The sequence below is a fragment of the Aquarana catesbeiana genome, linkage group LG06 (assembly GCF_042186555.1).
Source record: "Aquarana catesbeiana isolate 2022-GZ linkage group LG06, ASM4218655v1, whole genome shotgun sequence".
NCBI classification, from domain to species: Eukaryota; Metazoa; Chordata; class Amphibia; order Anura; family Ranidae; genus Aquarana; species Aquarana catesbeiana.
Window position 1 is genome coordinate 401404310 of NC_133329.1, and position 12956 is coordinate 401417265.

Here is a 12956-nt window from a genome sequence, read left to right on the forward strand (position 1 = left end):
AGTTTATTTTTCCTCCTTTGCTGTGGTGAAAATGATTCGTTTCGAGCAGCATATATTATTGGTAAAGCCCAGCTGAACTTTCACTCTAAATCGGGTTTAATCTTTATATTTTAAATTCTTAAAAAAATATGTTATAGTTTTTTTATTATATTATGGTAAATACATAATATTGCATAACATAATATAGTATATAAATATATTATATACGTGCTATATTATATTATAATACTATTATATAAAATAATACAAATAATAATAGATAATGTTATATTATCTATTATTATTTATATGATTTTATATAATATTATCATAATATACAAATAATATAATATAGCATGTATATAATATATTTGCGCAGAATTATTTTCAACTTTTTACTATAAGATTCTGTACATCTTTTTATTTTGATACAACTGGAAAATTAAAATATGATATTAGTTTATAAAATTATATAAAAAAATATAATAATATAAACTAATATTTTATTTTCATTTTCTAGTTGTATCAAAATAAAAGGTGTACAGATTCTTATAGTAAAACGTTTATGTTAATTCCGTGGTGCTCAGCCAAAAGATACAGAAGATCAATAAACACCCATAACATTATTTAAAAAAGGCTTAAAAAAATAATTAGGCAGAGGTTAGAATAGATGCTGCAAAGTTGGATTATGCCCGGAAACCTGCTACTGACCATTTCTTTTGATGTCACTTTTGTGAGTGCATTTTAACAAACTGGATCAATAAATTTTACTGCACTATAGATGTTTTCTGCACTTCTTTTTTTTTTTGTTTGTTTATGTAAAGTGTGCAAAGTCTTATAGTTGTTCCCTTTAGAAAGCGGCCACAGCCTGAGCAGACATTCCTGTTCCTACCAGCATGCTGCACTTGCTCTCTGTGTGGAAGCAGTGGTCTCTCTGCAGAGGCCCCACGATGCCCCCAGAGTCAGACCTCCACTGAGAGACCACTGTTTCTACACAGACCGCAACTGTCCTTCTCTACAGTAAGCTTGCAGGAAAAAGGCTTTTCCACTTAGGCTGTGGTTGCTTTCTAAAAAAAAAAAAAAAAAAAAAAGGCACTTTTAAGGCTAATAAATAAGTTCCATTTTTTTATTAACTGTCTTCTTTTATGGAACTTTTTTTTTTTTTTTGCACCTAAAATATATTCAGCTGATTTAAACAGAAATTTTAATTCTGCTTTAACATTGTTTAATTCGCAAACTTGTAAAAAAGGCCTAAAACCTTGAATTACATTTAAAAAAAAAAAAAACAAGAAAATGGCAACTGTAAGGCTAATAAATAAGTTCCATATTTTTATTAGCTGTCTTCTTTTATGGAATTTTTTTTTTTTTTTTTGCACCTAAAATATATTTAGCTGATTTAACCAAAAATGTTAATGCTGCCTTAACATTGTTTAATTCGCAATCTTGTAAAAAAGGCCTAAAACCTTGAATTAAATAGAAAAAAATAAATAAATACCCCCCCCCCCCCCGAGAAAATGGTAACTGTAAGGCTAATAATTAAGTTCCATATTTTTATTAACTGACTTCTTTTATGGAATTTTTTTTTTTTTGCACCTAAAATATATTTAGCTGATTTAAACAGAAATTTTAATTCTGCTTTAAAATTGTTTAATTTGCAAACTTGTAGAAAGGCCTAAAACCTTGAATTAAATAACAAAAAAATTAAATAAAACCCCCCTCTAAGAAAATGGCAACTGTAAGGCTAATAAATAAGTTTCATATTTTTATTAACTGTCTTTTTGTATGGAATTTTTTTTTTTTTTTTTTTTTTGCACCTAAAATATATTTAGCTGATTTAAACAGAAATTTTAATTCTGCTTTAACATTGTTTAATTTGCAAACTTGTAAAAAAGGCCTAAAACCTTGAATTAAATTAAAAAAAAAAAATAAAAAAAACCTTAAGAAAATAAAAACTGTAATAATCTAATAATTAAGTTCCATATTTTTAATTAACTGCCTTCTTTTGGAATATTTTTTCCCAATATGTCAGGTTGCATTTTGTTCTTACAGTCTCTCTGCTTCTCCATGTGGATACATTTCAGAGCACTGCCGGAGTATTTTAAGATATTCTTTATATAAAAATGTTCTTTCAGTCAGATGTATCTTTTCCAATCACTCCAGAAAATTGTGTCTGAAATGGTTCTGTGTGGTTGGCAATTTGATTCCCCAGGATACCTGGATGCTGTTGGGGGTTTTACTTCCCGAGCTTCTGGGAATTGATGCTAATAAAACTCTTTCTGTAAGAAAGAGAATCATAATTTACAGGTTATACAGGCAATTTGGAATAAATATTTTCTATTTTCTATTCTTTTTTTTTCTATTTGCTCGTAAATGAAATAAAAAAAAAAAAAAGTAGGAGAAGCAACGTGACATGCCTACAAAAGAGACTTTCTGCCACAAAAAAAGACATAATTTTTGATTATTTTTAACTCTTCCCTTATTTTCTTTTTCAAAGAGCCATATGGAAGTTTTTAATGGCAGGACTCGTGTCATTGGAGCTGCTACAGTAGCTTCCTGAGGTCTCTACAGATGGTGGCAGGTACCGTGTACTGACCCAAAGATCAAAGTGGACCTTACAAGTAACCTCTCAAGTCTGCATTAATAAATTCCTGAAGTCACCATATGCGGCATAGACATGTGCGCTTCGTTCCTTTCTGAATCGAAAATCAGATGAATTTTTCATTATTCTGAAAAATTTGGATGTATCCGAACTTCCAAATTACAATAGTAACAAATTCACACAAATAGAGCTTTCTTTCGGTGGTAATTAATCACTGCTGATTTTTTTTTACAAAAAAAAAAAATTACCAAATATTTTGAAAAAAAAAATGTTTTTTACTCTTTTTTCTGTCAGCAAATTTTATAACTAAGTAATTTTTCGTCTTCACTGATGTGCGCTGATGAGGTGGCACTAATGGGCACTGATAGGCTGAACTGATGGGCATTGATTAGGTGACACTGATGAGGCAGCACTTATGGGCACTGATTAAGTGGCACTTATGAGGATGCACTAATATGCCACACTCATGAGCACTGATGGGCACTGTTAGGTGGCACTGATGGGCACTAATAGGCGACACTGGTGGGCACTGATAGACAGCACGGATAGGTGGTACTGATGGGCTTTGATGGGTGGCACTGATGGGCATTACTGATGGGCACTGATTGACAGCAGTGATGGGCATTGATGGGCAGCACTGATAGGCAGCACTGATTGCCAGCACTGACTGGCATCGCTAATGGGCACTGATTGGTGACAGTGGTGGGCACCGATAGCTGGCATTGGTGGGCAATGGTGGGCACTTATTTGTAACACTATTTTGCAATATTGTAATCAGGGCACTGATGATCAGTGCCCTGAATACATTCCTAGATGTCCCCCTGTGTGGAGATGCCGCTGATCGTCCCTCCTCGCCACACACTTTGTCAGTGTGAGGAGCGCCGATTACCGGCACTTCCTTGTTTACATGTGACCGGCTGTGATTGAATACTCAAGAACACCGCGCTTACTCTATTGTAGCAGCTCACACACAAAATAAGGAAATTTGTAAACAGTATGGGTATATATATAGTGTAGCGCTAGTTTTAGATCACAAAAAAGTTTAAAGTAGCAAAAAACAAGTGTATCCAACCATTTGTTTAGACCACCATAGATTCAAAAAATAGTACCAAAAAGGATTTCAATGAATATCTATTTGCCTAAAAAATCTGAGGACCAATAAAGAGTCACAATCAGGTGGTGGTGTCCGTATACTGCGTAAGTGGGTTGAGAGAGGCAATACACAATAAAAAGGGTCAGGAAAAATGAATACATCCAACCATTTTGTTCATAACATCATATGTTCAGAGTGATACTGGAAAGGATTTCAATAAGTATCTGTTTGTATAAAAACTGAAGACACAATAGAAAGTCCCAAATAGGTGGTGGTGTCTATACACCACATAGATAGGTTGAAAGGAGGTGGTACACAATGATAGAATCCCCCATATGGAAGCAATGCAGGCTTACCGGAACCGTTGGACTCACAGAGACATATATCTCCTGAGTCAGAAATGCTTGTGTTGCCACCGGACAATGAAATGAAGTCTCCCTATGGACCAATATGGACTCCGGATGCTGTTTCCAAGGCTCCCGACAAAATTCTTTCATGTATAACCAGATTTTGTAGTGGCTCCCAGTCGTAGTCCGCGGGCTCCCCTCGGTATCGGATATTGATTCGATATTGATCCGATACCGAGCGGAGCCCGCGGACTACGACTGGGAGCCACTACAAAATCTGGTTATACATGAAAGAATTTTGTCGGGAGCCTTGGAAACAGCATCCGGAGTCCATATTGGTCCATAGGGAGACTTCATTTCATTGCCCGGTGGCAACACAAGCATTTCTGACTCAGGAGATATATGTCTCTGTGAGTCCAACGGTTCCGGTAAGCCTGCATTGCTTCCATATGGGGGATTCTATCATTGTGTACCACCTCCTTTCATCCTATCTATGTGGTGTATAGACACCACCACCTATTTGGGACTTTCTATTGTGTCTTCAGTTTTTATACAAACAGATACTTATTGAAATCCTTTCCAGTATCACTCTGAACATATGATGTTATGAACAAAATGGTTGGATGTATTCATTTTTCCTGACCCTTTTTATTGTGTATTGCCTCTCTCAACCCACTTACGCAGTATACGGACACCACCACCTGATTGTGACTCTTTATTGGTCCTCAGATTTTTTAGGCAAATAGATATTCATTGAAATCCTTTTTGGTACTATTTTTTGAATCTATGGTGGTCTAAACAAACGGTTGGATACATTTGTTTTTTGCTACTTTAAACTTTTTTGTGATCTAAAACTAGCGCTACACTATATATATACCCACCGGCTGTGATTGGACACAGCCGATCACATGGTTAAAGAGCCGCGAACGCAGCTCTTTCTAGAGATCCGGGTCGCGCCGTGTCCTAGCAACACGGCGCGGCCGCGATTGCCACTTTTCACGCCCCCGCGGGCGCGCAAGGCGGCCTTCCTAGGACGCCGTCATATGACATCATTCCAGAACGAGAGCCGCACCGCCCCACCGCTTGACAGTGGCCGGGCGGCAAGCAGTTAAACAAATCCGAAATAACGAAACAAACATTTTGGACGAAATTTATATTCGAAACGTTTTCAATTTAGATTTCAATTCGAATTTCAGAAGAGAATAAAATAAAATAGAAATTAAAGGAATAGAATAGAAAATAAATATATAATAGAATAGAAAAAAATATATAATAGAATAGAAAATAATAGAATAGAAAATAAAAGAATAGAATATAATAGAGTAAAACAGAACAAAATAGAAAATAAAGAATAGTAAAAAATATAATAAAAAATAATAGAATAGAATAGAATAGAATAGAATAGAATAGAGTGAATAGAAAAGAATAGAGTAAAACAGAACAAAACAGAATAGAAAATAAAAGAACAGAATAAAATAGAATAGAAAATAAAGAACTAGAATAAAAAAAAAATAGAATAAAAAAGAGAGAATGTAACCGTCTTCTGAGTTTCGAATTTCAAATAGAATAAATGTATTAATAATAATAATAAATGGAATTGAAGAAAAACAATAAAATAGAATAAAATAGAAAGGATATAACCTCCTTCCGAAATTCGAATTTTGAATAAAATTAATTCAGAGGGTTTTTTTTTTTTTTCTGCGTGTAAACTCCCCTCCCACTAAACACCTGAAAACACCAATAGTGAAAAAATGAGTTTAAATGTCGTAGAAGCAGCTTGTTTGAGCTGCAGTGCACATGAGCCCTAAAAGTCCTGCTATTATACTTGTTGTGGTTCTACATTATTTTGAAAAGGTGGTGCTTTTCAGCTCGTGGTACTTAATACTTTCAAGATTTACAGTATCGCTTTAACCAAAAAAACCTGATCAAAACCTGAAAAGAAACTCTCCAAAATTGATGACTGTGCATCATTAAAACGGAAAAAAAAAAAAAAAAAAACTCCAGAAAGCCAAGCATCTGTCCAAGGACTAATTAATCAGTAATTAGTTTTATGTATAAACAATAAGCAGTGGAAGTCTTCAGCAATTAACTTTGCAATATTCCTTCTAGAAATTGATGATCGGCCATTACTGTACATTATTTTATACCTTGATGCCCATTTTATTTGGTTATTAAAAACCACAGCACTGTTCTAATATCATTAAAATCATCACAGACTGATTGATTTGAAAATAGTGTAGGAAGTGTGTGGCTGGAAAATCCACCTTCGATGTTGGCAGTTTTAGACTATGGAGGAACCTCAATTTGAAATATGGCACCAAGGATGGCGATCCCTAGGAGATTTATTTTTTGGGGAGGAAGCCATGTTTCATTAAAGTCACCTGTCACTAAAATGAATGCTTCATCTGAATCAAGAGAGCACACATCAGCACTGGTAGTCACAGTGGCCCGACGAAAGCCTCTCCTCAATGCAAGACACATGAGAGCCCGCATGGAGTTTGCTAAAAAAAACACCTGAAAGACTCCAAGATGGTGAGAAATAAGATTCTTTGGTCTGATGAGACCAAGATAGAACTTTTTGGCCTTAATTCTAAGCGGTATGTGTGGAGAAAACCAGGCACTGCTCATCACCTGGATGAGTTTGGTAATGCTGATGACCTTGCTACAAAGAAAAGGGCCACACTCCAATGATCTCACAAAACTCCGACAAGTTCATTGATAGACAGCATACACTGTGTCCGGTCACCATAGGTCTGCCCCTCTTGGACCCAGGATGGAAGTATGTGGTTTGTGTTATCCATCCATAAACTTCTCAGACTTTTCTGACATCATTGTGATGAGTGTGATCCTTTTCTTCGTATTGGCGTGTCTCACACTGAGATGTGAATAGGCTCCTTGGGCAAGGTGCAAAAGTCTGAAAAGTTCATTGATGGACAGCACACACTGCGTCCATTCACCCTAAGCCTTCCCTTCTAAGGTTGGACCTAGGATGGAAGGTGTGTGTTGTTCATCAATAAACTTGTTTGAATTTTTTGACGTCTTTTGGAGTGTGACCCTTTTCTTCGCATTGGTGTGTCCCATAAAGAGACGTGAATGGGTTCCTTGGGTAAGGTGCAAACCTGGCTGACTGTATCATTGGAGAACAATTGAGTAACTTGATGCAGGAAGGATTTTAAACTTCTTCTGATAGTTGAAACTGTCTTGCTATTCATCCAAGTATCTTCCTCAGTTCTATAGAGTGCCGGAATATCCTTTTGCAGTTTTGTATTGTTGAAGGTGTCACTACGAAGAAGAGTGTTGCACTCCAATTACGTCACAAAAGTCTGACAAGTGCATTGATGGACAGCACACACTGCGTCCATTCACCCTAGGTCTTCCCCTCTAAGGTTGAACCTAGGATGGAAGATGTGTATTGTTCATCAATAAACTTGTCAGAATTTTTTGACGTCTTTTGGAGTGTGACCCTTTTCTTCGCATTGGTGTGTCCCATACAGAGACGTGAATGGGTTCCTTGGGTAAGGTGCAAACCTGGCTGACTGTATCATTGGAGAACAATTGAGTAACTTGATACAGGAAGGTTTTTAAATTTCTTCTGATAGTTGAAACTGTCTTGCTATTCATCCAAGTATTTTCCTCAGTTCTAAAGAGTGCTGGAATATCCTTTTGCAGATTTGTATTGTTGAAGATGTCACTACAAAGAAAAGTTTTCCATTCCTTACAAAAGTGTTGCATTGACATCACAAAAGTCCAACAAGTTCATTGATGGACAGCACACACTGCGTTTATTCCTCCTAGGTCTTCCCCTCTAAGGTTGAACCTAGGATGGAAGATGTGTGTTGTTCATCAATAAAATTGTCAGAATTTTTTGCAAACCTGGCTGACTGCATCGTGAGAGAACAATCGAGTAGCTTGACGCAGGAAGGTTTTTGAGTTTTTTCTAATAGTTGAAGATGTCCCCCTACTCATCCAAGTGTCTTCCTTAGTTCTTAAGGGTGCCAGGAATATCCTTTTGCAGTTTTGCATTGTTGACAATGTCGCTACGAAGAAAAGTGTTGCATTCCTTACAAAAGTGTTGCATTGACATCACAAAAGTCCAACAAGTTCATTGATGGACAGCACACACTGCGTCCATTCACCCTAAGTCCTCCCCTATAAGGTTGGACCTAGGACGGAAGGTGTGTGTTGTTCATCAATAAACTTGTCTGAATTTTTTTACTTCTTTGGAGTGTGACCCTTTTCTTCGCATTGGTGTGTCCCATACCGAGAAGTGAATGGGCTCCTTGGGTCAAGTGCAAACCTGGCTGACTGTATCGTGGGAGAACATTTGAGTAACTTGATGCAGGACGGTTTATAAATCTCTTCTAATAGTTAAAACTGTCTTGCTATTCATCCAGGTATCTTCCTCAGTTCTAAAGAGTGCCGGAATATCCTTTTGCAGTTTTGTATTGTTGAAGGTGTCACTACGGAGAAGAGTGTTGCATTCCAACGACGTCACAAAAGTCTGATAAGTTCATTGATGGACAGCACACACTGCGTCCATTCACCCTAGGTCTTCCCCTCTAAGGTTGAACCTAGGATGGAAGATGTGTGTTGTTCATCAATAAACTTGTCTGAATTTTTTGCAAACCTGGCTGACTGCATCGTGAGAGAACAATTGAGTAGCTTGAGCAGGAAGGTTTTTGAGTTTCTTCTAATAGTTGATGTCCCGCTACTCATCCAAGTGTCTTCCTCAGTTCTTAAGGGGGGCCGGGAATATCCTTTTGCAGTATTGTATTGTTGACGATGTCATTATGAAGAAAAGTGGTGCATTCCACATGAAAGTGTTGCATTGACATCACAAAAGTCTAACAAGTTCATTGATGGACAGCACACACTGTGTCCATTCACTCTAAGTCTTCCCCTAGGACCTATGATTGAAGGTGTGTGTTATTCCTCGTATAAACTTGTCAGAAGTGTTTTAATTATTTGGCGTGTGACCCTTTTCTTTGTATTGGTGTGTCTCATACAGAGCTGTGAATGGGCTCCTTGGGCGTTTGCACCTGGCTGACTGCATAGTGGGAGAACATTTGGATAGCTTGATGCTGGGAGGTTTTAGAGTTTCTCTCCAATCATCCAAGTGTCTTCCTCTGTTCTAATGTGTGTTGGGAATATCCTTCTGCTGGCTTGAACAGGTGCTCCAAGGGTGTCAAACTCAGTTTCATTGTGGAGCATATCAGCATTATGGTTGCCCTTTAAGGGCCGGTTGTATCTGAAAAACTAAATGTCCAAAGCACCCCACCCCCCTTTCATCAAAACCTCCCCCCACCATAAGAAGTCAAGAGCCGCTCACCCTATCTTATATCACAGTGCACCACCCCCCCCCCCCCCCTTACCTTGTGCTGCTGCCAGGAATCAGCTGGAAGGCGGAGCTGGGAAGCAGAAAGTGCAGGGTCTGGAGGAGGAGCAGAGGAGTGCTAGAGTCAGCTGCTGGAGTCTGCTGATTGCTTAGACCAGGGGAGGTGGAGACGAGGGGGTGGTTCAGCTGGACAAAGAGGCACAGGACCTATACAAGGAGTCCTATCCTCCTTTCTGCTGGGGGGGCGAGACAAGCCTCTCCATGGCTGCATGAAGAAACACAGAATTTGACGGAGGAGTTCTGTTTTTCTCTTTGATTATGACTGATGTGACAAGGAGGGGGCAATGACAAGGGGGGTGCTGCAGCTGCAGGAGAGATGCGAGAGCCACATGAAATGGCCCGCTGGGTTGGATAATGGTGTTGAAACCAATATCTAGGTGGATGACAGATGGTGTTTGAGGTCCCCACTCCTATGTAGGAGTTGTTGCTCCATTTTAAGGTAGATTACCTCTTTCGTACCTCTTTGAATTGTGTAATTAGAACATGGTGGTTTCACAAACTTTCACACCTCCCATCATGTTCTCTGACAATCAACAGTTGCCTTGACACATTACATGGTGATTGAATTAAGGTGACCCAATTACCTGTGTGGCAGTAAATGCCGGGGTATGTTTCTGACAAAGAGACTGCTTGGATAAGCAGCAAAACATCTTCAACATTGTGGAACAAGTTAAATTGAATGTGGCCAACTACTACTAGCTAATTCATCAGTAGGGCTGAGGTCAGGGTTGTGTACAGACCACGTGAGCTAACTTATGCTGGGCCAGGAAAAAAAAAATTCCCCAAAAAGGTACCACAAGACTGAAAGAGCACAATTGTCTCTAAAATGTCTTTGTATGTTTTATCATTAACAGTAACCTTCATATTCTTCAAGAGAAATAGCTGAACTCAAAGTCATCTGGAGAGGAGTCCACATACTGTACAACTCTTAGCTGATCTTTTACTATTCCTTATAAACCTAATTGCTATCTATCTATCTATCTATCTATCTATCTATCTATCTATCTATCTATCTATCTATCTATCTATCTATCTATCTATCTATCTATCTATCTATCTATCTTTCTATCTATCTATCTATCTATCTATCTATCTATCTATCTATCTATCTATCTATCTATCTATCTATCTATCTATCTATCTATCTATCTATCTATCTATGTTTCCCCGAAAATAAGACCTAGTGTGATTGTCGGTGATGGCTGCAATATAAGCCCTACCCCCCAAATAAGCCCTAACTTGTTTCCCCGAAAATAAGCCCTGCCCTGAAAATAAGACCTACAAGGACTTTAACTAGGGCTTATTGGAGGGGTAGGGCTTATATTGCAGCCATCACTGACAATCACGCTAGGTCTTATTTTCGGGGAAACAGGGTATCTATTTTATATCTTGTTTTTTTTTTATATAGTAAGATAAAAAAAATTTTAGCCTTTACTTTTTCCACAGTCTCTCTCTCTCTCTCTCTCATTTTCACCCCTCTCTATATCTCCCTCCCCCCTCTCTCTCACTCTTTCCTTTTTCTCCTTCCCCCTACCCCTCACTCCCTTCTCCCTCCCCCTCCCCCCTCTCTCTCTCTCCCTTCCCCCTCCCTCTCCCTCTTCCGCTCCCTCTCCCCTCCCTCTTCCTCTCCCTCTTCCTCTCCCTCTCCCCCCCCTCTCTCCTTTTCTCTCCCCTCCATCTCTCCTTTTCTCTCCCCTCCATCTCTCTCTCTCTCTCTCTCTCTCTCTCTCTCTCTCTCTCTCTCTCCTATGTCTTTCCTCCCTTTCTTTCCCTCCCTCTTATTCTCACCCCTCTCCCCCCCCTCTCCCCCTCTCTCTCCCCTATATCTGCCCTTCCTTTCTTTTCGAACCCGTCTCTTTATCTCCCTCTCATTCTCCCCCCTCTCTCCCCCTCTCTCCCTCTCTCTCCCCCTCTCTCTCCCCTTTCTCTCCTCTCCCTCTCTCTCTCTCTCCCCTCTCCCCACCCTCTCTCTTCCTCCCTCTCTCTCTTTCTCTTTCTCTCATTTTCGCCCCTCTCTATCTCTCGCTCCCCCCTCTCTCTCTTTCATTTTTCTCCTTCCCCCCACCCCTCACTCCCTTCTCCCTCCCCCTCCCACTCCCCCCTCTCCCCCTTCCCCCTCCCTCTTCCTCTCCCTCTCCCCTCCCTCTTCCTCTCCCCCCCTCTCTCTCTCTTTTTCTCTCCCCTCCCTCCGTCCCTCCCTCTTTCTTTCTTTCTTTCTTTCTTTCTTTCTTTCTTTCTTTCTTTCTTTCTTTCTTTCTTTCTTTCTTTCTTTCTTTCTTTCTTTCTTTCTTTCTTTCTTTCTTTCTTTCTTTCTTTCTTTCTTTCTTTCTTCTCTCTCCTCTCTCCTTTTCTCTCCCCTCCATCTCTCTCTCTCTCTGTCCCTCCCTTTCTCTCTCTTTCTCTCTCTTTCTCTCTCTTTCTCTCTCTTTCTCCTCTTTCTCCTCTTTCTCTCTCCCCCCCCCCCCCCTCTCTCTCTCTCTCTCTCTCTTTATTTCTCTCCTTTTCTCCCTATCCCCCCCCACTCCCCTTTCTCGCTCTATTACTCTCTTTTTCTCCTCCCCCACCCCCCTCCTCTCTCTCTCTCTCTCGATCTATCTGTCTATCTCTATCTATATAATTGCCAATAAATACTTTCTATAGTTAAGTCTTCTCTTGCCTGAAGGCTGACACTTTTCTCGGTGCCTATAAAGTCTCCCGGTGACCTCTCTCTGACATCCAATTGTTCTACAGTAACGGGTTACAATGTTCCAATTATTATCTCCCCGGATTCATACATATTGTAACACGTTTTATAATCTCATTGCGTTTGTCATCTCTGTGTGTTTCAGACTGCGGATTAATTAATGGTCAGAATTCCGAGCGTACGGATGTCTTTAAGCTTCTGAAGTTTTCCAAACACGGACTGATTAAAATGCATGTATTCACAGAACCTTTTTTGTTATGCAGATATTCATGAAAACAAAACAAAAAAAAAAAAAAAACGGTTCAAACCTCAAATGGGCTCTGTCATAAGTTTGATATTCCACTGAAAAAAAAAAAAAAAAAAACCCCACCAGAAAGCGTAGTTTGTAATTGAGTCTGAGGCGAGCGTCTTTTGTGAGAGCGGTTGACTTTTGTTTAGTAATTTGCTGTATCTGGTTCATCAATTTCAAGAGTATCCGGCATTTGAAATTATTGATTTGCTCAGATCTCTTTCAGTCTCTCCACAGCTAATTAACTGTCGTTCTTATTTGGAAAGTCGTTTTCTTTGCATTCCGTCGCTCTCAGCTGCTTCCCGGTGACACTCACCAACCAGACTCTGTGGACTTTTATTTTTTTTTTTGTCTCCAACAGATGCCTGCCAAATTACTGCGAACACGGAGGAGCGTGCTCACAGACTTGGAGCGCCTTCCACTGCGACTGCGGCGACACCGGCTACGCCGACGCCACTTGCCATGGCTGTAAGTACGCTTTGTTAGTACCAGTAAAAGGTGTGTTGTGAAAGCGGCCAAGGCTTCTAGTTTAGCTATTGTCCTCCACCCTCTTCCATCTGTTCCTTTGTCC

The 12956-nt window shown here is 39.4% G+C and overlaps 1 protein-coding gene across 1 annotated transcript in view; it reads left to right on the forward strand.

The window, feature by feature from the left end:
* Nucleotides 1–12956, forward strand: part of LOC141147242 (contactin-associated protein-like 5) — a 585111-nt gene that overhangs the window by 335351 nt on the left and 236804 nt on the right. The window contains exon 11 of the mRNA XM_073634434.1: nt 12747–12853. Coding sequence (XP_073490535.1) covers nt 12747–12853 — 107 coding nt within the window. The remainder of the gene's footprint in view (nt 1–12746; nt 12854–12956) is intronic.